Here is a 25,629-nt window from a genome sequence, read left to right on the forward strand (position 1 = left end):
TAATGCCTGGTTAAGAGATGACACTTGGATTCTCATATCTGTTTTTGCATATCATCATTTGTGATGTATTTTTTCAAGTTGAAACACGTGAAGAAAATCTAGCACACACAGATATATAATTGGAAAAGAGAGGACCCTGGAAGCCCCCTCATGGGAACTCTGGTCCTTTGAAAAAAAAAATTAGTGTCCTAATTTTTTTCTATTCCATTTATATATTTTTCCAACAGTGAAGATGGAGTACTTGCACAAACTCTAACTGAGAAAGGAAGAAGCATGAGCATGTTGTGGAAATATTATAGAGGCCCTCAAAATCCAGGGAGAGAAGTTTATACTTGGGAAATGAAGGAGTCACTGTAATTTCTTAAATAGGAAAATGACTCGGTAAAAATTGTGTTGGGGAGTAAATGGATTAGAATTGGAAGAGAAGAGCTACTTCAGACGTTGTTGCAGTAATCTAGGAGCGTGGTGAGGGGGGTGAGACCTCACATGTTGGTGGAAACAGAGAAATTTCAAAATCTGAAAGGCACTTTGAAGGCAGAATTACCAAGACTTGGGTAAGGGGATAGTAGAGAGGGAAGAATCAAAGATGACTAAGACTTTCCAAGTCTAAAACATTTGAAGAGTATTTTCTTCCTTATATCCAATGTTTAATTTTTTCTGAAAATTATCCCGATGAAGCTAATTAGAACTTTGTCTTCTCTTGTTTTTGTTTTCCAGAGTTGGCCAGGCCCTTGTAGGGCCTGGGAGAAAGTCAACCAAGTTCCCAAGCTGAATCGGTCAGTTACTTCCAGAAGAAAAGAAAGACCTACGACATCCCTGGAGAGTTTGTACCTATGACATCCCTGGAGAGTTGCTTGCTACATTCTTCCCTCAGGCCCTGCAGGCAGTAACGGGCCGTCTGTCCAGTTCCCGTTGGCCCCGGACGCCTGCAGTTCACCTCTTATGCACTCCAGCACCCCCATCAGCTCCCTCTTCTCCTTCACCAGCCCAGCAGTGAAGAGACTGCTAGGCTGGAAGCAAGGAGATGAAGAGGAAAAGTGGGCAGAGAAGGCGGTAGACTCCTTAGTGAAGAAATTAAAGAAGAAGAAAGGAGCCATGGATGAGCTGGAGAGGGCCCTCAGCTGTCCAGGGCAGCCCAGCAAATGTGTGACAATTCCCCGGTCTCTGGATGGGCGGCTGCAGGTGTCCCACCGCAAGGGTTTGCCCCATGTTATTTACTGCCGCGTGTGGCGCTGGCCTGATCTCCAGTCTCATCACGAGCTGAAGCCGCTGGAGTGCTGTGAGTTCCCATTTGGCTCCAAGCAGAAAGAGGTGTGCATTAACCCCTATCACTACCGCCGGGTGGAAACTCCAGGTGAGTTTTCTTCCGGATATCATCCTTTGTTTTAAAAATTGAGGAGCTGTGTCCCAGTTGATGAGGAGTGATGGGGCGTCAGCAAGACAAAGACCCCACCCCCAACACCACCAAAAGAAAGGAAGAGGGGAAGGTTCAGTTTTGAGGAAGTAATCCAAACTTCTGTAGTCAGAAAAATCTAGAAAGAAGATAATTTTAGTATACATGTAAGTTTTGTGCGATTTTGAAAAATGAAGTTTGGATGTATTTTGGAGTTTATCATCATCAGGTTTTTCTAGTTCTTGGGGTATTTGAAGATCTTAATATGGCCTTGATATGATTAACTGTAAAAAAAAAAAAAATCCTCCTTCCCATCCTGTCTCCCTCAGTGAAACTGAACTAAGCTAAAGAAGGTTTTTTGTTTTTTTGTCTTTTTAAGATTTTATTTATTTATTTGACAGAGAGAGAGATCGCAAGAGAGAGAGAGGGGGAGATGCAGGCTCCCTGCTGAGCAGAGAGCCCAGTGCGGGGCTCGATCCCAGGACCCTGAGACCATGACCCAAGCTGAAGGCAGAGGCTTAACCCACTGAGCCCCCCAGGCGCCCCCTAAAGAAGGTTTTTGCTGCCACTTTCCGTAAGCTCCGATACATGGAAGTATCTCCTGCCTGGGTCTGCAAACAGCCAGTGAAAGAAGTGCTGGAAATCCTTTCAGGGAATGAAAGCAACAGGGGCTGGGAGAGACTGGCAATTGTTCTTAAGTGTGGCTTTAAATATAAGAAGATATCGTTCTGGAACCCGTCTCACACCCATATGTGTGTGTGGACACACATTTTTGTGTGTCTTTTTGAAGTCTGGAGTTCACCTTTGTCCTTCACACTGACTGAAACAGTTGGAGTCCATTCCTCTTGGACTGAGTGTTTCTGTGGCTGCTGGGATGCAGTTTTAATAGAAGCTTCCTCTCCCTGTTTGGCTGTTTGCCTCATCCCAGGAGACCAGAGGGCTGGCCCAGGAGCTCTGGGAATGGCCCATGTCCATTAAAAGATGGTTCTGTCTAGGCATGCAGGCCATGGTGGAGGTCCAGCCTGCTGCCTGGCTCCAAAATTCAATTAACCTTACAGCAATGGTGGAGAAGTCGTGCTCAGCTGCCAGTGGTCTTTGTGAGGTGACTTTCAGGCTTCCAGATCTTGCCATCCTATTGTAAAACTGCCTGGGTGTGGATGCTTCTCACGGTCACTTCATTCCAGGATTAGTCCCTGTATGAGACTGTTGAGAAAGTCCTGGTGAATCTGATGGGTTTCCACTAGATCATATAGGTCTTAGCCACCTTCTTTTCTTGCCTGCTTCTCTCTGGATCCTCTGCATACTAAAAAAAGTCATCCAGGGGCACCTGGGTGGCTCAGTGGGTTAAAGCCTCTGCCTTTGGCTCAGGTCATGGTCCCAGGGTCCTGGGATCGAGCCCCGCATCGGGCTCTCTGCTCAGGAGGGAGCCTGCTTCCCTTCCTCTCTCTCTGCCTGTCTCTCTGCCTACTTGTGATCTCTGTCAAATAAATAAATAAAATATTTTTTTTAAAAAGTCATCCAGGTCCGAGTTTAAGATAATGGTTTGATACCTTTTTTGTTTCAAAGATTTGAGTTATATTAAGCATTTAGAATATACCCAATGAAAAAAATGTTCATTAAGAAATCATTTCTCTCTTTCTGAGGAATGTAGTTGTAAAACGTACATTGCAGGAAGTACCTTGTTAAATGTCTCTGGTTTTCCTTTTGAATACTAGAAAACCTAATTTTATTTTTAAATTTTTAAAAAAAGATTTATTTATTTGAGAGAGAGAGAGAGAGAGAGAGCATAAGAATGAGCAGGGAGGGGCAGTGAGAGAGAGAACCCAAGCGGACTCCAAGCCGAGTGCAGAGTCCAACGTGGGGCTTGATCTCAGGACCCCGAGATCACAGCCCTGAGATCATGACCTGAACTGAAAGCAAAAGTCAGACACTTAACCAGCTGTGCCACCCAAGCACCCCTAGAACACCTAATTTTAAAGGCTTAGTTTGTGTTTTAGTTTATGTAAGGTTCTTTTTAGAAATGATAATGTGAATATATTTACATATGGCAGATGGATTTCATATCATAATATTTTAGGTTTGAGTTTCCAAAATGAAAGATGGGTGGAGATTGTATTAATTTTAAGGTAATATTTAAGCCATCCAGGATTTTTTTATTCCTAACTTTGTTTTTGTTCTTTTATTAGAAAAATCAAATTTGTACTTAACTTTCTGGCCATGTTTAAAGTAAATATTTTGAGAACAGTGAGGGTGCTAATATTAAGCAAGTTTACTGGGTTCCTAGTTATCATAAAGCTTAATTAAGTTTCTTTGCATTTGAAATCTCATTTTTTTGACAACCTTCCCCCATTTTAGGAACACTGAAGGCTGCACTCTGATTTTCTTTTTACTCACACAACTTTTTATATCATTTATTTAAGTTCTTTCTAACTATCTGTAGTGAAGGACCCGTTTTAATTTTTAAATTTTCAATCCTTCAAATATCAGTGCTTTTGTAATGCAAACGAATTACGTGGCAAATGAAATTTTAAGAAGACAAAAATAAAAAGGCAAGTGTAGGTTTGCTTTTTTTTTTACTATAATAAAATATTTTATATCTGCATTTCAACAGATATAAAATTACCCTGTCAAATTGCTAACTTTAATAAGTTTCTAAACAGTTCAGTCTCAACCTCAATACTGTATTTTCCTGGACTGGCACCTAGCAGCTGGTAAAGTGTTACCAGTCCCCAAATCTCACTTCGCACGGCTTGTGTCTAGTAGCTTCTGGGCAAACCGTGTTTTTGTAGTGTGTGATGATTTTATTCCACGCAACTGGAGCTTATTTCAGGAGTATAATTTCTTCTCTACATAAAATACCCACATATGAAAACCACATGAGTTTTGAAAGAGATACAAAATCTTTTTCAGCTCTGCTCTGCACCCCATATGTGGCAGGAGTAACTCCTGCCACTGTTCTCCCCGAAGTGGTGCTTAGTTGTTAAGATAGTGTTGTATTTAAAAGGTGGCATAAAATTGAAACCAACGTCTGTAATCTTACTATGTCATATTTGTAAGCAGCAGTTATGATCTAGAAATATAATTTAGTAATTAGGAATAGCTATTGCTATGGATTGAACATTTTTGTGCCCCTCCCTCCCCCCGTTCATATGTTGAAAACCTAATGCTTTAGGTGATAGTACTAGGAGGTGGGGGGGGGGTCGCTTTGGGAAGTGATTCAGTCATGCAGACAGACCCTTACAAATGGGGTTAATGTCTTTATTAAAGAGGCCGCAGACAGATCCCTCATCCCTTTCCACCCTGTGAGGGCACAAAAGGTCCCAGTCTGTAGCCTCAAAGAGAGCTTTCCCCAGAATCTGACCATGCTGCACCCTGATCTTGGACTTCCGGCCTCTGAAACTGTGAGAAATACATTTCTATTGTTTATAAGCCACACACTGTATGGTATTTCTATTATAACAGTCCAGATGGACTAGGAAAGCTATGTTTTGAGTGGAAATATTTAAAAATATGACCAGTGCATATCTAAGGTAAACTAGCCAGTCAAGCTGAATGCTAACCGGGATGATACCATTGGTTTCTTTACAGAAATCACTGCCTTTGGTTTTACGTGGATGGTAAAAAATAAATTATCAAGACATTTGTTTCAATGTCTTTCAATGATCTGGTGTCTCAGATCTTTGGCCCATGAAGAAATAGAAGTTTCTGCCTCTGGATGTTATGAGGCATTATATTTAACAATGTTAGGAATACACTATAGATATTTAACAATACAACTGAAGTTACAGAGATTATTCCAATTCTTTTTCATCCAAAAAAGAAAAATGAGTGTTTGTTTTGAGCCTTGTTAGCATTGTAATGAAGTGTCGGTGCAGAAGAAGCCATATACCATGTATATATATATGTATATATATATATAAGCCATATACCATGTACTCGGGCCCCCCCTTTGATAAAGCAGGTCATCTTTTTGTTCCTACGTATTCATGGAACACATAAAAGGGAATGATGGCTTATCATCCACCTCATTTTTGAATGATGATGTGGAGGGCTCTGTAATGTCATACATTATACATGTAGACACGTACACTGGCTTTTTAAGGGGGGAGAATTCATTTCTCTGTTTCTCTGTCACCCTCAGCTGGGGTGGTTTAGTTTTAGAATTTCATTTACCTGTTTGAGTTTATTTTCTAACTTGCTTGTTAGGAAAGAGATAAATGTATGATGGCGGAGAAGTGGTAGACTTTGTGATTGATGTTATTGTTATTTTATCGCTGCTGTTGTCATCTGTTTATTCCAAAACATTTACTTTTTATCAACGTTTTTATCAATACTTGCATGTGGTAACAAATCAGTAATATTATTAAAAACAAGAGCTACCCATCCATCTCCAGAAACAACTTCTCTTAATCATTCTTGGTTAGTTCTTTTGCTTGTTCCCTCCATTATTGCTAAAAATTATGGAGATAACTCTAGATAATATATTTATACATGTAGACAGTATGTTTATACGTTAATTACTAAAAATTATGGAAGTAATCCTATATAATATGCTTATATATCTGTTTCTGCACTTTTCACCTTCAGGTAATTTCATTGACTAATACAAAAGATGAGGATTTAGCTAATTTATATTAACTTCTTTCTTCCTCTTTTTAAATCTCTGATATCTATCTTGTAGTTTATTTGTTTATTTATTTTTGGGGGGGGCTCTTGTATTGATTTCCATTTTGACAGCTGGGGGTCAGGATTATTTTCCCTTGGAAGAGCTTTGCAATTGCCTTTGACCACTTCCTCCTTGTTTTCTCTGCTTCTCTTTCTGGAACTTACTTTGGTCACAGGTTGTACCACATTTATTGATTATCTTCTTTCTGCCAGGCACTGTGACACTTTAGAAGTCAGTAAGAACTAGGAATGCCTGGATAATATTATCTTGCCCTTGAAAATTGCATCCATTCCTAACTTTTTGTATAGAATCAGGATCAAAACCACTTTTTTTTTTTAATGTGGAACCCAGAAAAAACATACATAGGGCTTTGTTTATAAGTTTTTTTATTGATGCTTATCTTTTACTGATTCACTTTGTATTACTCTCTGTTTATCTTTTACTTAGTCATTTTTAGGTACCTTTAAGAGCTTTCTGATAAAGACAAGTAGTTTTGTTTTGTTTTTTTTTTTGTTTTTTTAATTTTAGCAGCACTAGGGTGGCCGTCTGAATAATTCAACATGGTCTCTGAAAGAAAAATATTCTGGGCATCACTTAGAAACCAATTTTGCCTTTTAAAAAACCAAACCACTTTATTGGCAGAATCAAAGGAAGACACAAACAATTAGTCCTGCAGAAATCCAGATAATAGGGCAGCTCTAGTAATTTCTGTGGTAGGAATGAATAGGCAGTCTCTTTAGTGTGCTGACCTCAGAATGATTCTCCTCTAAACTTTTTACTGTGATACTCTGTTTAATATTCAGTTTGCAAGAGTGTTTAAGTACTAAACACTGGTGTTTAGTTTGCTTCACCAGCTCACTTTCTGGGAAACGACGGAACCTTAATTGACAGTTTTACAATAAGCACAAAGAATGGTGGGTGGGCAGTTCCCAGAAAACAGAGTTTTATCATGAAGAAAATGGGCAGACACAAACAGCAAGCGTCCACTGGATTTTGTGCCGAGGAGCCAATGCTCAATTCTAATCCACTCGTTCCTTTCTCATCCTAGTGCTGCCTCCCGTCCTCGTGCCAAGGCACAGTGAATATAACCCCCAGCTCAGCCTTCTGGCCAAGTTCCGCAGTGCCTCCCTCCACAGTGAGCCTCTCATGCCGCACAACGCCACCTATCCGGACTCTTTCCAGCAGCCTCCGTGCTCGGCCTTCCCTCCCTCTCCGGGGCCTGGGCACGTGTTCACACAGTCCCCGTGCACCGCGGGCTACCCTCACTCCCCAGAGAGCCCCTCGGAGCCAGAGAGCCCCTATCAACACTCAGGTCAGTGAAAGCCGCTGTCCGTCTACGTGGAGTTTGACCCAACACAATCAGTTATGGTGGGACCGTCCTAATTACAGTTACTGTTACTCATATTCATATGGAGTTTTGCCGTTTACATGGCCATGTCCTGTGCCCACCTCTAAGATCAGGGCCAGGTGGGAGCAGTTATCCATCCTGGAGCTACACATATCTTTGCTCTGGTTTCTGGTTCTCACCCTCTGGAAGATGCTAAACGGATTTGAACAGCATCTCTGGGAATTTCCAGGGATTTTTTTTAAGGTAGCAGAAATAAGATGATAAAATACTTCTCTAACCCAAGGAGAAAGACTTGACCTGAGGGTAAGCAACGTGAGGGGTCCATGCTTGGCCTTTTCTTTGGCTGTCTCTTTCAGTAAACACAGGGAGTCCCGGCCTCCAAAAGATGAATGCTTAACTTCCCCGGGGCAGAGTTGGGCCCCACCTAGCCGGTGCTTCTCCTTTCGTGCTGTGTGAAGCCAGCACAGCATCTTGAAGACAGAGCTAGTCAGTAAACGTTTGCTGAACTGAAAAAGCCTATGGAAGGGACATCCTGTGCAAAAGGGAGAATCAAGCACATTGTCACAATTGCACATGCTGCCGCTCCTATAAAGTGGGTCCAAGTTAGATCATGAGGAAGAGATTTATATGCACCTCTTGAGTGTGAGATGAATCATATCCTGAGCGACAAATTCTTAGAGGCCAGGCTAAACTCATCTGGCGCTAAATGTTACAGTCTGCCTCATTCATGTGTTCATATATTCCTTTATTTAATGGATATTTATGGAACACTTATTATATACAAGCATTGCCTTGGGGAGCTGGAAGGAGAATTCAAAGATGGGTAAAAAATGTCCCTGTCCTCACAGAACTTATAAAATATGGGAAGATAGAAAAGGAGGTGCCCCTTCCTTTCTGAGTTATTCAGTTCTGCCTTTTGCTCCCTCAGCAATACAGCTGCTATTTTCATACACATCTACTATTGCATTTATCACACTACGTTATATAATTCCTCATTACACATTCTCCCCCATTCAAGTGCCAGTCATCTTCTCTTTTATATATGTAGTGCAGGTCCAAAAACACAGTGTTTGCTCGTCAGTTGATTGCAGAGTAAACGAATCACCACACAGGCATGTGGAACTGGGTCAGAGCCTAGGGTTATAGCTCTTGATGTTACTGAGACAGTAAGTAATGGCTGAACACCTACTAAGTGCCAGGCACTGTGTTACTTCGAGAGGTGCAATGATGATTGAGTCTGACAAGAGTCTCTGACCTTCAGGAGGCAGTAGCTGTTGAGAACAATCATGTAAGTAAGCAATGAGGCTGTCACAGTCCGGACAAGTAATGATAAGGACCTGAACTAACAAAGGGATGTGGGGAGGGGAAAAAGACAATGAATTTGAGGAGACAGACTCAACAGAACTTGATGCGGGGGTGAAAGCTGAGACGCTGGGAGGGAGCTCAGGAGTCATCCACTCAGTGGGGAGGAGATGGTTGCTGTCTTACAAGGAGCTGGATTCACCAAGAGAGGGACACAACAGGAAGAGAAGTCATTTGAGGACAGAGCCAAGGTTAAGGGACAGGAGGATAATTATGTCACAGAACACCTGTTTACTTGAAACATATCTGTGCTGTAAAGATTGCCTATGCTGACTTTGTCTTCCTGCACTGGTGAAACTCAAAGGTTGATATTTTTCCCCCTCCTCCCACCCATGAAGGACGGACCCCAACACCTCTGCAGAAGCTGGTTCGTTTTCATGGAGGGAATGGCTCTTTTAATTTCAAAGAAAATAATTATTTTCTGAATGATTAACAGCAAAATACAACCTGCAAAACAGACCCATAGATAAGTGAAGCTAAAAGGAGATTCTGAAATTTAATAGTTCACATTTTTTTAATCAGCTTTATTGAGATATAATTCATACATCATACAGTTCACACACTTAAAGTGTGCAATGTAGTGGTTTTCACTTATTAATTTTTAAAGTTGTGGTAAGATACATATCTCATAAAGTTGGACATTTTAACCATTTTAAGTGTACAATCCAGTGGCATTAAGCGCATTCACAGTTCTGTGCAACCATCCCCACCATCTATTTCCAAAATTTTTTCATCCACCTAAACAGAAACTCTGTACCCATTAGCAGTAGCTCCCAGTTCTTCCCCTGCCCTTTCCTCCTGCCCCTGGCAACCTCCAGTCCACTTACTGTCTCTGTGAATTTGCTTATTCTAGGTACCTCAAAGAAATGGAATCATACAATATATGTCTTTTTGTGTCTGGCTTATTTCAGTTAGCATAGTGTTTTCATAGTTCAACTATGTTGTTAGCCTGTGTTGTTTACTTCATTTTTGTAATTAAACAATAACATTCCAAAATAAAGATACACCACATTAAAAAAAAATATTTGTTGACTGATGGATATTTGGGCTATTTCCACCTTTCGGCTGGTGTGGATAATGCTGTTCCAAACACTAGCAGGCAAGCATCTGCTTGAGTCCCTGCTTTCAGCTCCTTTGGGCATATGCCTAGGAGCAGATATGGTGATATGGTAACTCTGTGTGCAGTTCCTGAGTTTTACAGATAGATGTACTCTGGGACCTGCAGAAGAGCCACCTTGCTCTACAACTTTTTACCAGGCTCATAGTTTATTTTCCCACAGGAAAACGTCTTACCCGTGGTTGCACGATGTGGTCTGCATTCGAATTGCCAGCAGTGCCTGGGAAATGTTCATGGCCACATCCAGCCGTTGATCTCCAGACTCAAATTTCTGAGGGTGGGACCAGGAAACTGCATCTTTAACAAGTTTCACTGGTGACTTTGATGCATGCTTAAGTGTGGGAACTACTTGGATGGACAAAATTCAGTTTGACAAAGGCAGACTGATTCAGCTTTTTATGCCACTGAACTCTACCCACTGCTAATGTAATAAGACGATTCTGAAGTGACAGCAGGAATATATACAGGAGGAATCAGTTATTCTGAGGTTCTCACTAAAGAGGTTTTCCTCTGCTGCAGGAGTTTTTATTGTGTTGTGAATTACTTTCTCCTAAGATCTTGTCTACCAAATGCACAGCATTTGCCTAAGCATGATCACTGCCCGATTATAGGAACTGATACTTGGGGAGAGGAGCCCTTCTCCGCATGCCTTAGGGCACAAGGTTATAATCAGGTTTCCGCTGTTGGGCATTTTGGAGGCGCATTGGGAACTATCTCAGAGACCTCGCATCCCTGAGGTCATTGTACCATCCATGGCAACAGAGGAATTGAAAAACTAAGCTCAAAGAAGGTTTAACTTTCTGTTTTGAAAGCCAGGCAATAGACTCCTGCGCTATTGAGAAAGCTAGGAGAATAGCTCCTTGATTTGAAAATCTTATGAAGTCGTTGGAACTTACAACTCTTTAGGTAACTGCCAAGTCAGAGGGAAAACTAATCGACCGTTTAGTGAGGATGTCAGGACAACAGATTTCTTACAGTGTCACTAAATAATAGCCCGATGACGTGACTGGTCTCTCTCCAGCAGCAGCACTATGTGCCAGGCTCAGGAGTTTCACAGCGAGGAAGACTGGAGCTGTCTTAGTGTAGTGTATCAGTTTTACTGCTTTCTTTTAGTTGACACACCACCCCCGCCTTATCAGGCCACAGGAACCCCAAGGACCCAGAATGGCCGACCCGTAGATGCCACAGCTGATAGTCATTTAGTGCTGTCAGTGCCTAATGGAGGTAAATTTGTAGATGAACAGCTCAATGAAGCTGTTTTCCAAGAGCATTTCCTACTACCCTAAAACAAAACAAAATAAAAAAAACAAACAAAAAAAAAAACAAATCAAAACATGCTAGCCTGCTATTTCACATGTCTTTGAAGAGGCAGAGAGCATGGCTTTGCATTCTAACTTTGGCATTCCACATCACCGTAGAGTGTTAGTTTGTCATCCTGGTTACTAGAGCAAGTTAATTTTTTATTCTAACCTAACATTTAGATGCTTGTAGTTCTTGATATTTAGTACAGAAATGGGTGTTTAAGTTAGCAATTTTATCCCCGTTGTGTATATACTATAGTTTTGTAGTGGTGTCTTTGATTTAGCTTAGAGGGGCGCTCTACATAAATATGCAAATATACACAAATATGTAAATGCACACGAATATGTAAATATACATAAATATGTAAATAGGATTCAGACAAATATGTAAATAGGGTTTTTACAGAATTTTATCTGTTTCTTAAAATAGGCTAAGTAAATAAATGTTGCTCAGTTTTTTTTAAATTTTTTTTTTGAAGATTTTATTTTTTTATTTGACAGAGATCACAAGTAAGCAGAGAAGCAGGCAGAGAGAGAGGAGGAAGCAGGCTCCCTGCCGAGCAGAGAGCCCGATGCGGGGCTCAATCCCAGGACCCTGGGATCATGACCTGAGCTGAAGGCAGAGGCTTAACCCACTGAGCCACCCAGGCACCCCAATGTTGCTCAGTTTTAATGTTCATGTAAGCCACACGGGGATCTTACAGAAAGGCCGATTTTGGTTTCTTAGATCTGGGGTGGGATCCAGGAATCTGCATTCCTCACACGCTCCCAGGTGATGCAGAGTCTACTGTTCAGGAACCACACCGAGTAGAGAGGGTCCAACAGAGCGTACGATTTGAAGTCTGTAGGGGTGAAGTCTTTTACAAGTACAGGTCCTTTTGTAAATCAAATAATAACCCCCTAATTTATGTTTCATAAATTTATGTTTCAGTGCACATAGGAACACACTGTAGATACGAGAATTACTCAGGTATTCAAAGAAAAGAGAGCGAATATAATCAGTCAAAAGACAGAGAAAGAGTGTGCGTGGCAAAGAAAGAACTCTGAACTTTGGTTGGTTACTGGCAACTTAATTACTTTGAAAAATTTAAGGTGAAAACATAACGTTCATGGATTTCCTGATGAAACATGTGCTGTCTTTAAAAATACCTTATGCCGTATAAGTACTCCATATGTATGCAATGGAGAATGTGACCCTATCTATGTAGTTTTTCTTTTTTTCTTTCTTAAGTAATTTTAAGTCCTGTCCAGTATTTTTGATTTGGCTTTCATCATATCCAAACTATTATTTTTTCAGCCTTAGTTTTTTGGAAAATGATACTCTTGTCACCGGGACTCTGTTCAGTCCAATGGCAGTGATATGTTATCTTTAACCTGTAGAGAGGAGGCAGCCTGTCCCCTTCCCTGGAGGCGTCTCCTCTCCGGGTGATGGAATTTACATTAATCTGTTCATACTGTTGTTTGTCAGACCCCTTCAGTACTAATACATATGAGTACAAATGCTCTAACCATGGAAGAGTCACAAGTATCGTGGCCTCTGTGCCACACGTGTGGCGACCAGATGAGCTCCCCACACAGATCTTCCATCAGGGGACAGGTTTGGAGAGATCACAGAGAGCATCTTTGTCTTGCAGCCACCTCTCCTGGTTAAGAGCATGAATGTTGTCCAGGTGGGATCATGAGATGGGAAGCCAGACATGACGGGAGTGATGTGCTCTCTGGTTCTTTTCCTTCCAGACTTCCGGCCAGTTTGCTACGAGGAGCCGCAGCACTGGTGCTCAGTCGCCTACTATGAACTCAACAACCGAGTTGGGGAAACGTTCCAGGCCTCCTCCCGAAGCGTACTTATAGATGGATTCACAGATCCTTCAAATAACAGGAACAGATTCTGTCTTGGACTTCTTTCTAATGTAAACAGAAACTCAACAATAGAAAACACCAGGAGACACATAGGAAAGGGTAAAAGCAAATATGTCATTCATGTATATGTTCTTTGGAGCTAAAACGTGGGGAGAGAAACAAGCCACGGATTGGCCACGTAACCCGGCAGGATGGTCTCAGGCTGGTAAGCCAGCAGGAGGATCCGAGGCTACAGGGTCGTGGTCTCTCTGTTTCTAGGGTCAGCGTAGCGTCTTTCAGAGGGTGGCTTAGGATAAGTATTAAGACAAAAGTGGTAAGAAAAACAAGAGGATAAATGTGAAAGCAGGATGAACTTACTAAATAGAATTATCATGAATTATTTTTGAATTGCCTGAAGATGCTAAATAAGAAAACTTCAGAGGAGGAATTCTGGTGGGGGATTATATTATACCAGGTAAAGTGACCTTTGGAGACTTAGAAGGTAGGTAGTGAAAATCATGATAATTTATGTAGGGAAGCCTTTGGTAGTGTTTGGGGTTCTCCTGTGCTCAGGAGTGTTATGAAGCCAGATGGACACAGGCCTCCCTGAGGTTTGGCCAACGAAGCTTTGAAGCCTATCTCATCGGTGTGATCAATGGTAGAAAATCCCAGCTGAATGTGAGCCCTCACTGTGTATCTTTAAATCATCTTCTTCACATTAGAGTAGCTGGTAGTGTTTGACACCTGGTTGCCCACTATTGTGTCAGAGTACCGTGGAATCATAGTTGTACAGAACCTTTAGAGTCATTTTATCTTTCCTCTTTCCATCCAGCCCTCAGACCACCTCAGGAAGGTAGACACAAATCTTTCCTTTCAAATTTCCAGGGGAGATTCATTATTGTACCTGGTGATACATTCTAATATTCTTCTTAGCATAATCCCTAAATGTCTCCTGTCATAGAAAACCTACAACCATTGGTTAGAAACAGGTTGAATTTATTCATTGATGTTTTTTTTTTTCTTTCTTTAAGATTTTATTTATTTATGACAAAGAGAGCTAGCAAGAGAGGGAACACAAGCACAGGGGAGCTGGAAGGGAGAAGCAAGCTCCCCGCTGACCAGGGAGCCCAATATGGGGCTGGATCCCAAGATGCTGGGTTCATGACCTGAGCTGAAGGGAGATGTTTAATGACTGAGCCACCCAGGTGCCCCTTCATTGATGTTCTAATGGTGATATTTATGTTTATTTATATCTTATATTTTTCCATAGTGGCTTTGAGATGGCTTATAGGAAAACTTTGCAGTGAAATGATAAATGGAAAGTAGAAAATCAGGAACAGGGGGTTGAGGGTGGCAAGGAAGGAGAATGCAACTAAAGGTTAGCATTGTGGCTATGATTAAAATTGTGCTCTAGGTTTTCTGACAGGGAGGTCAAAAAATGGAAACACACTATAATGTAATTTTTATCCCAAAGGAAGAAACATAGCCATTCTTCAAAGGAAATAATACTTTCCCTTTGACTGAATTCTTAAATAAATTTCTCAGATACTACAGCTTTACTTTCAAATGGTTTTTATAAGAATCTTCAGGTGAAATCTAAAGGCAGAGTATTACAACATAATGTTGTGGGACTGGCTGTGTGCTGAGGGGCTTTCCGGACTGGTCTGCATATGAGACTTCTGCTGATTCCACTTGGTCCAAAGATAGGATTCAAACATGAAAGGAGTGTTGAATGCCTTCTGGGAATCTTTCTGCAAGTAGCTCTTTGAGAGTGCTGCTGATGCAGGCATGGGAGTTGAGGTTCTGTGTGTTCCTGCCTGAGAGCTAATCCCCAGGTTAAGAAACCATAGGAACAAGAGCTAGGACTGACAGCCTTTTATGAAAATCAGGAAGTCCACCTAAGTGCTCAGTGAATGGAAGAGCCCTCCACCTAATGTGGTTCCCCAAGGCAAAGTCAGTTTTTTTCAGAAAGCTGTTTGAAAGTGCTTTACTGAGAAAATAATTTTTTTAGAGGAGATATAAGCCATGCCATAAAGCATGGGGAAAAATTAGCGTAGAGTATTTTTAAAGGAAGAGCTGTCAGTCTTTTATGAGGTCAGGGGACTGCTTCTTAGGTGCTCCCTTGCATTGTTTTGTTTTTGAGCAGCATGGCTTCCTGGAACACCAGCCTGAATAAATTTGCAGCAAAATGTCTCCAATCATTAGTGAATAAGTTAACTTGTTCTTTGGAGTTAATTAATCAGTCGAGACACTTAGATTTCAGAGATAGGCATTCATCTCACAAATCTTTGTTGAGAATCTATTCTTAGCCAAATTGTCCCACCATTAGGGATGCAACAGTTGGAAACAAAGAAACATAACAAACAAAAACAAACAATAACTGGCTTTCATTGCTTACACATAACTAAGGAAAGACAGAAAAGGAATAATGTTATATATCTCTAAGGATTTGTCTAGAGGAAAACACAGGAGGGGAAGAGATTGGAGAGAGCTTGTTAGGAAGTAGAATGGGATAGGCAGGGAGCACATTCCTAACAAGGTGACATTTCAGCAGAAAGAAAAATGCAATTAGTCACATGGAGGGGGAGCTTTCAAAGCAGAGGGAGCTTTTCAAAGCAGCAGGTACAAAGGCCCTGAAGCCTGCCTGGTTTATACACTGTAAGAACAGCAGGGAATTCAGGGTGAGTGGAATAAAATGGATAAGAGAGTGGGGAAGTTGTAGAAGAGGAGGGGAGAGGACCAGGTCACAGGAGTTTACAGATCTGAATTTTCACTTTAAAAGGATTCCCTGGCAACTCCAGTAAAATTAAATTGTTAGCGAGGGAAGAGAGAAACATTTTGTTTTTAAGATTTCATTTATTTATTTGACAAAGAGGGAGACAGCCAGAGAGCGAACACAAGCTGGGAGAGTGGAGGAGGGAGAAGCAGGCTTCCCGCTGAGTGGGGAGCTCTATGAGGGCTCATCCCAGGACCCTAGGGCCATGACCTGAGCTGGAGGTAGAGGCTTAACAACTGAGCCACCCAGGCGCCCCAAGGATGAAAGGTTTAAAAACACGCATGAAGGAGAAAACTGAAAGGTATATAGCAAATGTTAGCTTTGATTATTTCTGGGCTCTGCATTTGTGGCTGAGTTTTATTCTCTGCATCCCCGTATTTTCTAAATTGTCCCTCCTGGGCTTTCTTGCTCATGTGGGGATGGAGGCGGTGGGACTTGGCCTGTCAGGGCAGGCCAGGATTGCTGCAGTGGTGCTGAGAAACATCACAGGGGGCGCAGCCCAGCCCAGCAGAAAGGCTGAGTGAGTACTGAGGTGGGCCATTCTCTGTAGTCCAGTTGGGCCCCACCCTGTTTGTTCATCATATTGTCCAAAGAGACTTAAAGTTTTCAGATTCAGATTTAGGGAACTGACCTTGCCACCAGGCCAGTGATGGCTTTGTGTGAATTGTAAGAAGCCCCTTTCTCAAGAGAAGTTACTGCCATCTTCTGGAGAAGCTTTATAATGATGCTATAAATCTTGGAAGGCTATGAAGCACACCCTAGAATTGTGCAGTGCACAACAGTGGGCACTGTCCCACCAAGGGCCTGTCCCCTGAACCAAAGCCCTGGCGTGGATCTGGAAATTTGTGCTTTTATATTATTACTTTTATCGTCATATGTTAAAACATTTTTTATTTTGGAAAATGTCAAACACATACAGAAGTGCACAGAATCTTGTAAAGAATATTCGTATCACCCTCTCCAGCTTCTGTAATGATTCACAGTCTATGCGTTCTTATCCACTGTCCCTCCACAGTATTTTTGCAAGAGTATTTTAAAGTAAATCTCCAACTTCATATCCTTTCATCATAGATTTGAGTATTTTATCTATCTATAGAAGGGATTTCGAAATATAAGTACCATTATTACACCCAGAAATACGCACTTTCTTAAAGCTCTAAGTGATCCTGATATTCAGCCATGTTTTTAAAATGGTGTGTGGAAAACAGGGAAACAAAGGCAAGGCACAGATGGATTACAAACTCTTGGTAAGGTGTTGAGTTCGAGTCAGGAAGTTTGAGATTATTCTAAAGGAAATGAAGAGGTACTAGAGTCTCTGAGCAGGGCTACAGGATAATGAGATTTACTTTCTGTGCTGACATTTGTCCCTCCCTCCCAGTCAGAGGGGAACCTATGTGCATTCCTTCCACTCTGGGACTCAACTTTCTCTTTCTTCTGGTAGAGTCCAGAGCCTCAGAACCGTCTGAGCAACCTAAGCAACCCGCCTTCCTCCCTATCTTTCCTGTCATTTCTCTGTCATTCAAAACTGTGGAAGAGGACCCAAAGGGAACACATTTGCAGTCTGACTTGGCAGACCCAAATCAAGCCCATGGTGCCTCTGGCCCTAAGTAGCACAGGACTCCATATTCCCTCATCTCTGTAGAAGGTGGGCGGCAGTCACACACAAATGGGAAGCCTGGATAGAGGGATGCAGCCCAAGAGAAGTTGGAAGAGCTTGCCTGAGGACCACACTGCCTGGTTCCTCTTTGGCATCTCAGGAAGGGCATCATCCTATTGCTCACTATTCTTTTTGGAGATTTTGAATCTAAAATACAAGTCATTTAAAGCCATGGTTTTGGTTTATCAAGTGGGTGCAAATAAAATCATTTGCCTACTTGACTTTTTTTTTTTTTTTAACATTTTATTTATTTATTTGAGAGAGATCACAAGCGCGGGGAGGGTCAGAGGAAGAAGCAGACTCCCTGCTGAGCAGGGAGCCCTACACCAGACTCAGTCTTGGGACTCCAGGGTTATGACCTGAGCCAAAGGCAGTCACTTAACCAACTGAGCCACCCACACACCTTTGACTTTTCTTTCTTCCTTCCTTCACGGTGGGGTTGAATTCAACCCTTGTCCTACTGTTCAGAGCCAACCCAGGCCTCCGTGTGCTCATCCCATTGGCTCTGCCCCCTCTTTTTGCTCGGGACACTAAACTCCTGCCTGTCTGCCCAGCCTCTACTTCGCTTTCCTTATTCTGCCAACTGTGCTTTGGTTGCGGATAATACTTCCACAGGATTGAAAATCATCCCCTAAATAAAAACCAAAGTTTAGTTAACAAAAATCCTATCGATGCTACCTAGTAGGTTCTGGGAGGATTGTAAATTTGAAGGTCATTCAATTCAAATACATCCTGAACACTTGGCCATCTCATTCTCTGGCTCTTTCCCCACCAGCTCTCCCTCTTTTTGAACAACCATAACCACTGCAGCGGCGGCCCTCCCCGGGAGCTCACGGGGACTGGGAAAGAAGTCTGTTTGTATTTGTCCCAGCCTCACCTCCAACACGTCAGTGCAGCCAGATACCATATCCCAGCCAAGAGGACCCTCTTTGCTGCTTCTCATGGCCAGGGCTGAGGGTGCCTGACCCCAGGCTGTTCAGGGAGAGAAGGGACATGAGAAAGAAAAGGGAGCGGAAAGTTGGGAGAAAAGGAGAGGAGATCCAAGATATATCAGTCTCCGTGTACTCTGGATCATTTCTATGAACACTTTGTGACCCCGTGACAATTGTATTTACCATCACGTTGACACATAATGCTGGAAAATTTTGTTTCTGCTGAAAGGCTGGAGGAAAAATGTGCTGGTATTTAATATTCACTAGACTAGAGCATCTTTGTTTTATCTAACGCCAGTCTCTTGCTATAAATATATGTGAAGTCTTAAACCCAGAGACCTGGAGTGAGAGAGTCAACTCATATTTAATCTGGAATGAAAATTAGTTTGGGCAGCACCAATCTCAGGATGGTGTTTTGCATTTTAAGTCCAAAAACGTGACGTAAAGTAAAATAAGCAACATTTTGACTGGGAGTCTTTATATCTGAAAAGGTGACAAGAATTTCGTTGTTCTTAAGTAAAATGTAGGCATTATTTCTATAATGGTAGGTGACAAGTTCTAAAATGAAATAAATCTCTTTGAGGTATTTATTAAGACAAATGGATTCATAATTGTTAAAATGTAAACTTAAAAAAAAAAAAGTAAACTTCATTTACTCTTTCCTCTGAAGCGGGTTTAGTATATGCACTAAAGGGGTAAGTGACATTTCCTTGATATTATCTGTGCCCAGTTTCTATTTTTTTATTGATACATGGACATGAAGGATGTTTTCTGCATTATGTATTTATTTTGCTTCTAATATTATGAGAGTGAATAAGTGTGAGATCGAGAGTGACAGAAGGAGCAGTGCACAACAGCCTCGGCAATCATTGTAAACATGGGGTGCAATCCGCTTATAAATGGACTCATGGGAAAAAAAAACCCCACAGTATAATTAGAATAAGTGGGCATTTTGATCACTCTTTTACTCTGGCTGGTGATAATAAAATTAATTTCACGAGAGAGAGTCACATACCACGAGGTTGCAGTGAGAGGAAATGGTGTTAATCCGAAGCTAAACACGATGCTGGTGCTTGAGGGACACTGTTTTTAACCTCGTAGGTGTGCATTTATACTACGTCGGGGGCGAGGTGTACGCCGAGTGTGTGAGCGACAGCAGCATCTTCGTACAGAGCCGGAACTGCAACTATCAGCACGGCTTCCACCCAGCCACCGTGTGCAAGATCCCCAGCGGCTGCAGCCTCAAGATCTTCAACAACCAGCTCTTTGCTCAGCTGCTGGCGCAGTCGGTTCACCATGGATTTGAAGTCGTCTACGAGTTAACAAAGATGTGCACTATCCGCATGAGCTTTGTTAAGGTAAGGATGCTTACTTTCAGATAGTAAGATAGAAGATGACAAACAAAGTAAAACAAACCAAAAAGCATCCTTTGGGTGTGTGGCGTCTATACCGCCCATTCGAGTAGGAAACAGGGTTGTTCTTGCTTTGGAGGATTTCTTTTGGAACTCTGTTCAGGTATTTCTAGGAAGAGCTCCTCCAGGAGTATCCACTCTTGTTCAGCAGTTACAAGAAAATTCTTTTTTTTTTTTCTTTTAAGATTTTATTTATTTATCTGACAGAGAGAGACACAGCGAGAGAGAGGGAACACAAGCAGGGGGAGTGGGAGAGGGAGAAGCAGGCTTCCTGCCAAGCAGGGAGCCCAACACAGGGCTCCAGCCCAGGACCTTGGGATCATGACCTGAGCTGAAGGCTCACTTAACCGACTGAGCCTCCCAGCACCCCTAAGAAAATTCTAAAAGATTTTACTTTTGAAGGAAAAACAAGGTGGTAATCTGAATTTTTTCATGCGGAAGATAAAGTGACAGTGATGATTTTATAGGATTTAACGCCACAAAGTGGTTTTTTTTTTTCCTCATCTCTCAAATTTCTGAGCACTGTTGTCTCTCAGTAAATGTTGAATTTATCTGATTTAAATAAAACATTGCCCTTACTCTTAGAAAGCATGCAGGTCAACAGGAGAGATCATATTTATAAAAAAGCTACAGAACAGAGAGTAGTATCTAATACAAGCCGCTGTACATTAAGTGCTATTATAAAGGCATAAACAAATTGGGATGGAAATATTATGTTGGGTATGATTAACTCTGAGCGAGTAGTAGCTGTTCTGTTTATGAATATTTATTGAATTTCTCGAATTAGATCTTACTAACGTTGATGTGAAGGCTTCGGAGAACTGAGGAAGTTAGTGGGAAGGAAAGCCAACTGGATTTGCACACTGAAGTCTTTGGCTGTTTCATCTCTTGCAAAGCAGTTGCAAATAATTCTGATATTTCAGAATCTTAGGTTGTTTATCAGACTCTCTGGGTCTATGTGACAGTTTTCACATTGTCACATATCCACCCAGGAAATCAGTATGGATTGTTCCAGGTTTTTTCCAAAGTAAAATTTATTAATCTTTTAAGATTACCATGAAGAAGAGTTGTCCTATTTTTCTACACTCTTATTTTTATTGTATTTATAATTTTAGTAATTATTTTAAAAATAGCAATCAAGAATATAGTTTCCAATTTAAAAAATGGCTTTTTGAAACCCTTTCTTTCATGATGACAAAGCAAATTTACTGCTAAGCTTTAAAAGCATTTTTATATTGTAAAGCTGTTAGCAAATAACCTGGAGATCTTTCTAAATGTTCTGATGCTTTGGAACCAGCAGAGGGCATTAAATTGCCATTAATGAACAATCATTTGACTCCTAGTTATTTTCTCCAGGTCTGTGTTTTTAAAGTTAGGATGAAATGCCAGTACATCAGAGGTAATTATTTCACTGTAACGTAAGCTTTCATAGACATCTGATTGTCCTAAGATCAGCCAGATCTATTTCATAAAGCTATACAGTTCACAGAAAACAGTTAATAATGTTGCAACAGACAATCAGTTTAAAGAAATTTAAAATTTCTCATCATGGGGAAAAAATGGGAAAGTATGTGAGGTGATAGATGTTAACTAAACGTATTGTGGTCATCTTGCAATGTATGTATATCCAATCATTGTGTGTACACCTAAAACTGACACAGTATATATCAATTACATCTCAACAAAACTGGGGCTGGGGGGCGGGGAAGACAGTACAGATAAAAATAATGTAAAATATCTCATTAGTAATTTCATATCGATTATATGTTGATAGGATAATATTTTAGATAGATTGAGTTGAATAAAACACATTATTGAAATTTAAAAAAAGAAATTATAGGACTAAACACTGGTGGCTTCCACTAAGAGGGGATGGACTAGATCATCTATAAGGCATCTTTTAGCTTTGATTTTTACTGATTCTAGGACTCAGTCAGTCAATAAGATATTATTGAGCACCTACCATGGGCCACACCAGGCGCCATTCTAGGAATTGAGATATATCAGTGATTACTCAAGATCACTGCCCTCATGGAATCAATATTCCAGAAGGCAGAGACAGGCAGTAAACAACAGCTATAATAAAGAACGTGAATGGAAAGAGAAACATAGAGCAGAGTATGGGGAATTGGCGTGCTGGGGTAGGGGTCGGTTGCAAGTTTTATAAAGATAGACAGGGTGGACCTCCGTGGGGACTTAAAGGAGACAGGGGAGTCAAGTTGTAAGGGTATCTAGAGGGGAAGCAGTAGACACAGAGGAAAGGCCAACCAGACAGCAAGAGCTTACCCTAACATTTGTAGGAGCGAGGAGGCCAGGGTGCCTGGAGCATGAGTCAGGGATTCTGGGGTGGGGCTGGGGGTGAGATCCAACGCAAGGATTTCAGCTTTTATTTTAAAAAGATGGAGAGCCTCTGAAGGGATATGAGCCTAGGATTTCATGATCTGACTTAAATATTTAAGATTTTTGGCAGAGAGATCACAAGTAGGCAGAGAGGCAGGCAGAAATGGGAGAGGGGAGTGTGGAGCAGGCTCCCAGCTGAGCAGAGAGCCCGATGCGCGGCTCAGTCCCAGGACCCTGGGATCATGACCTGAGCCGAAGGCAGAGGCTTAACCCACTGAGCCACCCAGGCGCCCCTGACTTAAATATTTAAAAGATCAGATCACTGTAGCTGCTATGTGATTTGCAGGTATCATGCAGACAAGGATGGAAGTAGAGACCCGCTAAGAGGCTATTACAGTATTCAGATGAGAGATGACGGTTGTGCCCACTAGGGGGAGCAATCTCATAGACGGTGTAAGAAGGGGAAGGATTCTGAGTTGTGCAGATGATTCCACGGGGGAAGGTGAAAGGAGGAGTTAAAGAAATAAACTTGCCCCCACCCGGTAGGGAGAAGATGCAGGTGAATCAGGTGTAGATAGAAGGTAAAACCTTCAGTTTTAGTGAGAATACCTCTGTGATGTCTGACATGCGTCAAAGTAGAGATGTGAAGGAGACAGAGGTACCAGTCTGGATTTAGGAAGAGAGGGCTGGGTTGGAGATGTCAGTTTAGGAATTGTCAGTGTTTGCACAGTATTTATCCATGAGCCTGGATGGAACTGCCAAGAGTTTGAGTTAAACAGAGAAGATCAGAGCTTCAGGACAGAACCCTAGGGAGAGGAATTGGTACAGCCAGTATGGATAATTTGTTTGAGGGTTTTTGCTAGAAAGGAGGTCAAAGATACAGAGCAGTAAGTGGTGGGAGTGATAGGGCCAGCAGAAATGTTTTGAAGATGGGAGCTATTTCAGAATTTTCCTATGTAGATGGGAATGATCTAGCAGAAAACAAAATCTTGTAGGGAAGAATGGGGAGATTTGCGGGAATGATGTCCTTGGGAAGGCATTTGAGTCTTGTGCACAACTGGATGGACTGGCTTATTTGGAAGCACGGATAATTAATCTGTGCTGAGAAATAGAAAGGGTGAGTGTGTTGGCACAGGTGCTGTGGAAACCCTTCTGATTGCTCTACATCTTGTTAAAATAAAATGAAAATTAAGAGGAAGGCAAGCCATAAGTGATGCTGAACTCTTAAGAAACAAACTGAGGGTTGGCAGAGGGGAGGTGGGTAGAGGAATGGGGTAACTGGGTGAGGGACATGAAGGAGGGCACTTCATGGAATGAGCACTGGATGTTGTATGCAACAGATGAATCACTGAATTCTACTGCTGAACCTAATAATACAGTGTATGTTAACTAAATTGAATTTAAATAAAGAATTTTTAAAAAGAAGATTATCATTCACAAACAGACTGGGGAGTAGGTGTTAGAGTTTTTAGGGAAAAGGAGCAGGAGTGAGCAGTCATTTGGGGTGTGGGGAGGAGTGGGAGAGCACAGTGACTCGGGGACAGTCATTTGATTGCAGGTGGCATCAAGAGGGGCACTTGAGGCTTGTGCTCACGAATGTAAAGTGGGGTCAGGCAGAATGGTTGTGTTGAAATCCAATTTTTTAAGAACTACAGGGAGTCACTGTTCCCAATAACAGTGATGTGTGATGTCTCTTCATTTTTAAAATAACTTGTCACTGATGTATAACATACAGAGAATAAAGATAGGCAAATTTATTTTTTATTTATTTTTACTGTCTCTTCTGTGAATGGTAATAAATGGGAAATTGCCAAAAGTGAGCCTAAAAGAGAGAGAGGAGAAACAAGCTTTGTAAACCAACCCTGAATAATCAAGAACACCCTCACTTCTGTCTTTACACCTTTGAGATCCAGTCACTGGTCTGTAGTGAGCATCTGTTTTGTGCAAAACACTGTCTTCAGCAGGAAGGGGTTGAACATAAAGTCAGGCCCCTTCCCTTGTGGACGAGAGAATGACTTGCCAGTGTTTCCGGTGTGCCTAGAGACCAGACCACTCTAGGTCCGTGTGTTGAGCTGTGAGCCCAGAGGGAATCCTTTGATTTGGACTCTTCCTCGGGTGTCTGGTTGATGCACAAATTGTCCTGTGCTTACAGGAAGGTGGAGGGCACGCTCTCCCCGGGTCTCAGGAGCTGCTCTGGCATATGTGTGCACTGATGCCTGTCTCTCACCTCTAAAGGCTGACCAAAAGTCTGCCACCATCACTCTGGGCTCTGTTCTTGCTTTCCAGGGCTGGGGAGCTGAGTATCATCGCCAGGATGTCACGAGTACCCCCTGCTGGATTGAGATTCATCTTCATGGACCACTGCAATGGTTGGACAAAGTTCTGACTCAGATGGGCTCTCCACATAACCCGATTTCTTCAGTGTCTTAACAGCCGGTCATGTCTTAATCCACAGTTCTATAGAGTAAATGCTGTTGCAGGCAGTGGCTTAGATACCATTTCAGATTTGCAACTAAGTGAAGTTTCTAAGTACATAATGTAAATACACATAATATATACTCTTCATTTTTTTTTTTTTTATCACCAGTTAATTTGCACTAGAATTTCTAGTTAACCTGATGCCGGCACAACGTGATTAGGAAAGCAGGTTTTTCATGCCAATGCTATAATAAGAAGCAGCTTCTTTTGTGGGAGGAAACAAAGGAAAAGCAACCGTGTCGATAGAATTAGAAAAATGTTGGCAGAAAAAAAGGCAGTGTTAGTCAGCCATGTCATTATAAGGTATGTTGTGTGGCCTATCAGAAAAATATCGAAACTGTGTCTTACAAATTGGGGTACGAGCAGCACCAGAGCAAGTAACGCTTTCAGACAAAAGAAAGCAATCAAACCCATAGCATTTAAACAATCTCACTTTTAGTGCTATTGGCAAGAAGGGGGACAGAAAAACACCAAGCTTGTAAAATCAGTTATGTAAGATAAGTCATGTAAATTATTTCCCAAGTTGAAATACCTATAGCTGAACTATGGTGCTGATATTAATGGTACATTTGAAACAAATTTAAACTGTGATTGGAAAAGAGACTGTGAAGCTGGGAGTCATGTTGCCTCATGATCCACCACTATTAAGAAGAAAATAATGAGTCTAATACATGGGAATATTCATATGAAAATGGCATGAAATGAGCTATATTCCCAAATTGCAAAGTAAGACCAGAACTTAGTCCAAGAATCACCCAGGAAGACTCTTGCTTTCCACCTTGGAAATCGGGCCCCTGTTTTCCCATTATTCCACTCAAACAGTCTGGCAGACATCTGAGTCTGCCCAGTGAGCTAGAGGACTTTGTGTGTAAATTCTAGGTGGGGAAGAAGCAGTAAAAGAAGAGGGTTGGACGAAAGCATTGGATGTTTTCTCACACCTTCTCCCATTCCCGTTAGAAGACTTCGTGGCAAGGGCACTCCTTTTGCCTACATGTTGGCACATACTAT

General features: G+C 41.7%; 1 protein-coding gene across 2 annotated transcripts; it reads left to right on the top strand.

Moving 5' to 3' along the window:
- Window positions 1-942: 942 nt before the first annotated feature.
- On the top strand, window positions 943-24,573 carry SMAD9 (SMAD family member 9; the record flags this gene model as incomplete). Of its 2 annotated transcripts, XM_080799242.1 has the most annotated exons (6): window positions 943-1,354; window positions 7,108-7,371; window positions 11,000-11,110; window positions 12,925-13,146; window positions 19,493-19,749; window positions 24,430-24,573. In XM_080799242.1, 6 exons carry the CDS (start codon window positions 943-945, stop codon window positions 24,571-24,573), a joined length of 1,410 nt encoding a protein of 469 aa, XP_080655368.1. The 2 variants fall into 2 exon arrangements, with proteins under 2 accessions (XP_080655368.1, XP_080655369.1); XM_080799243.1 differs by lacking the exon at window positions 11,000-11,110.
- Between the last annotated feature and the right edge of the window lie 1,056 nt (window positions 24,574-25,629).

The sequence above is a fragment of the Martes martes genome (assembly GCF_963455335.1).
Source record: "Martes martes genome assembly, chromosome: 3".
In the NCBI taxonomy this organism is placed as follows: Eukaryota; Metazoa; Chordata; class Mammalia; order Carnivora; family Mustelidae; genus Martes; species Martes martes.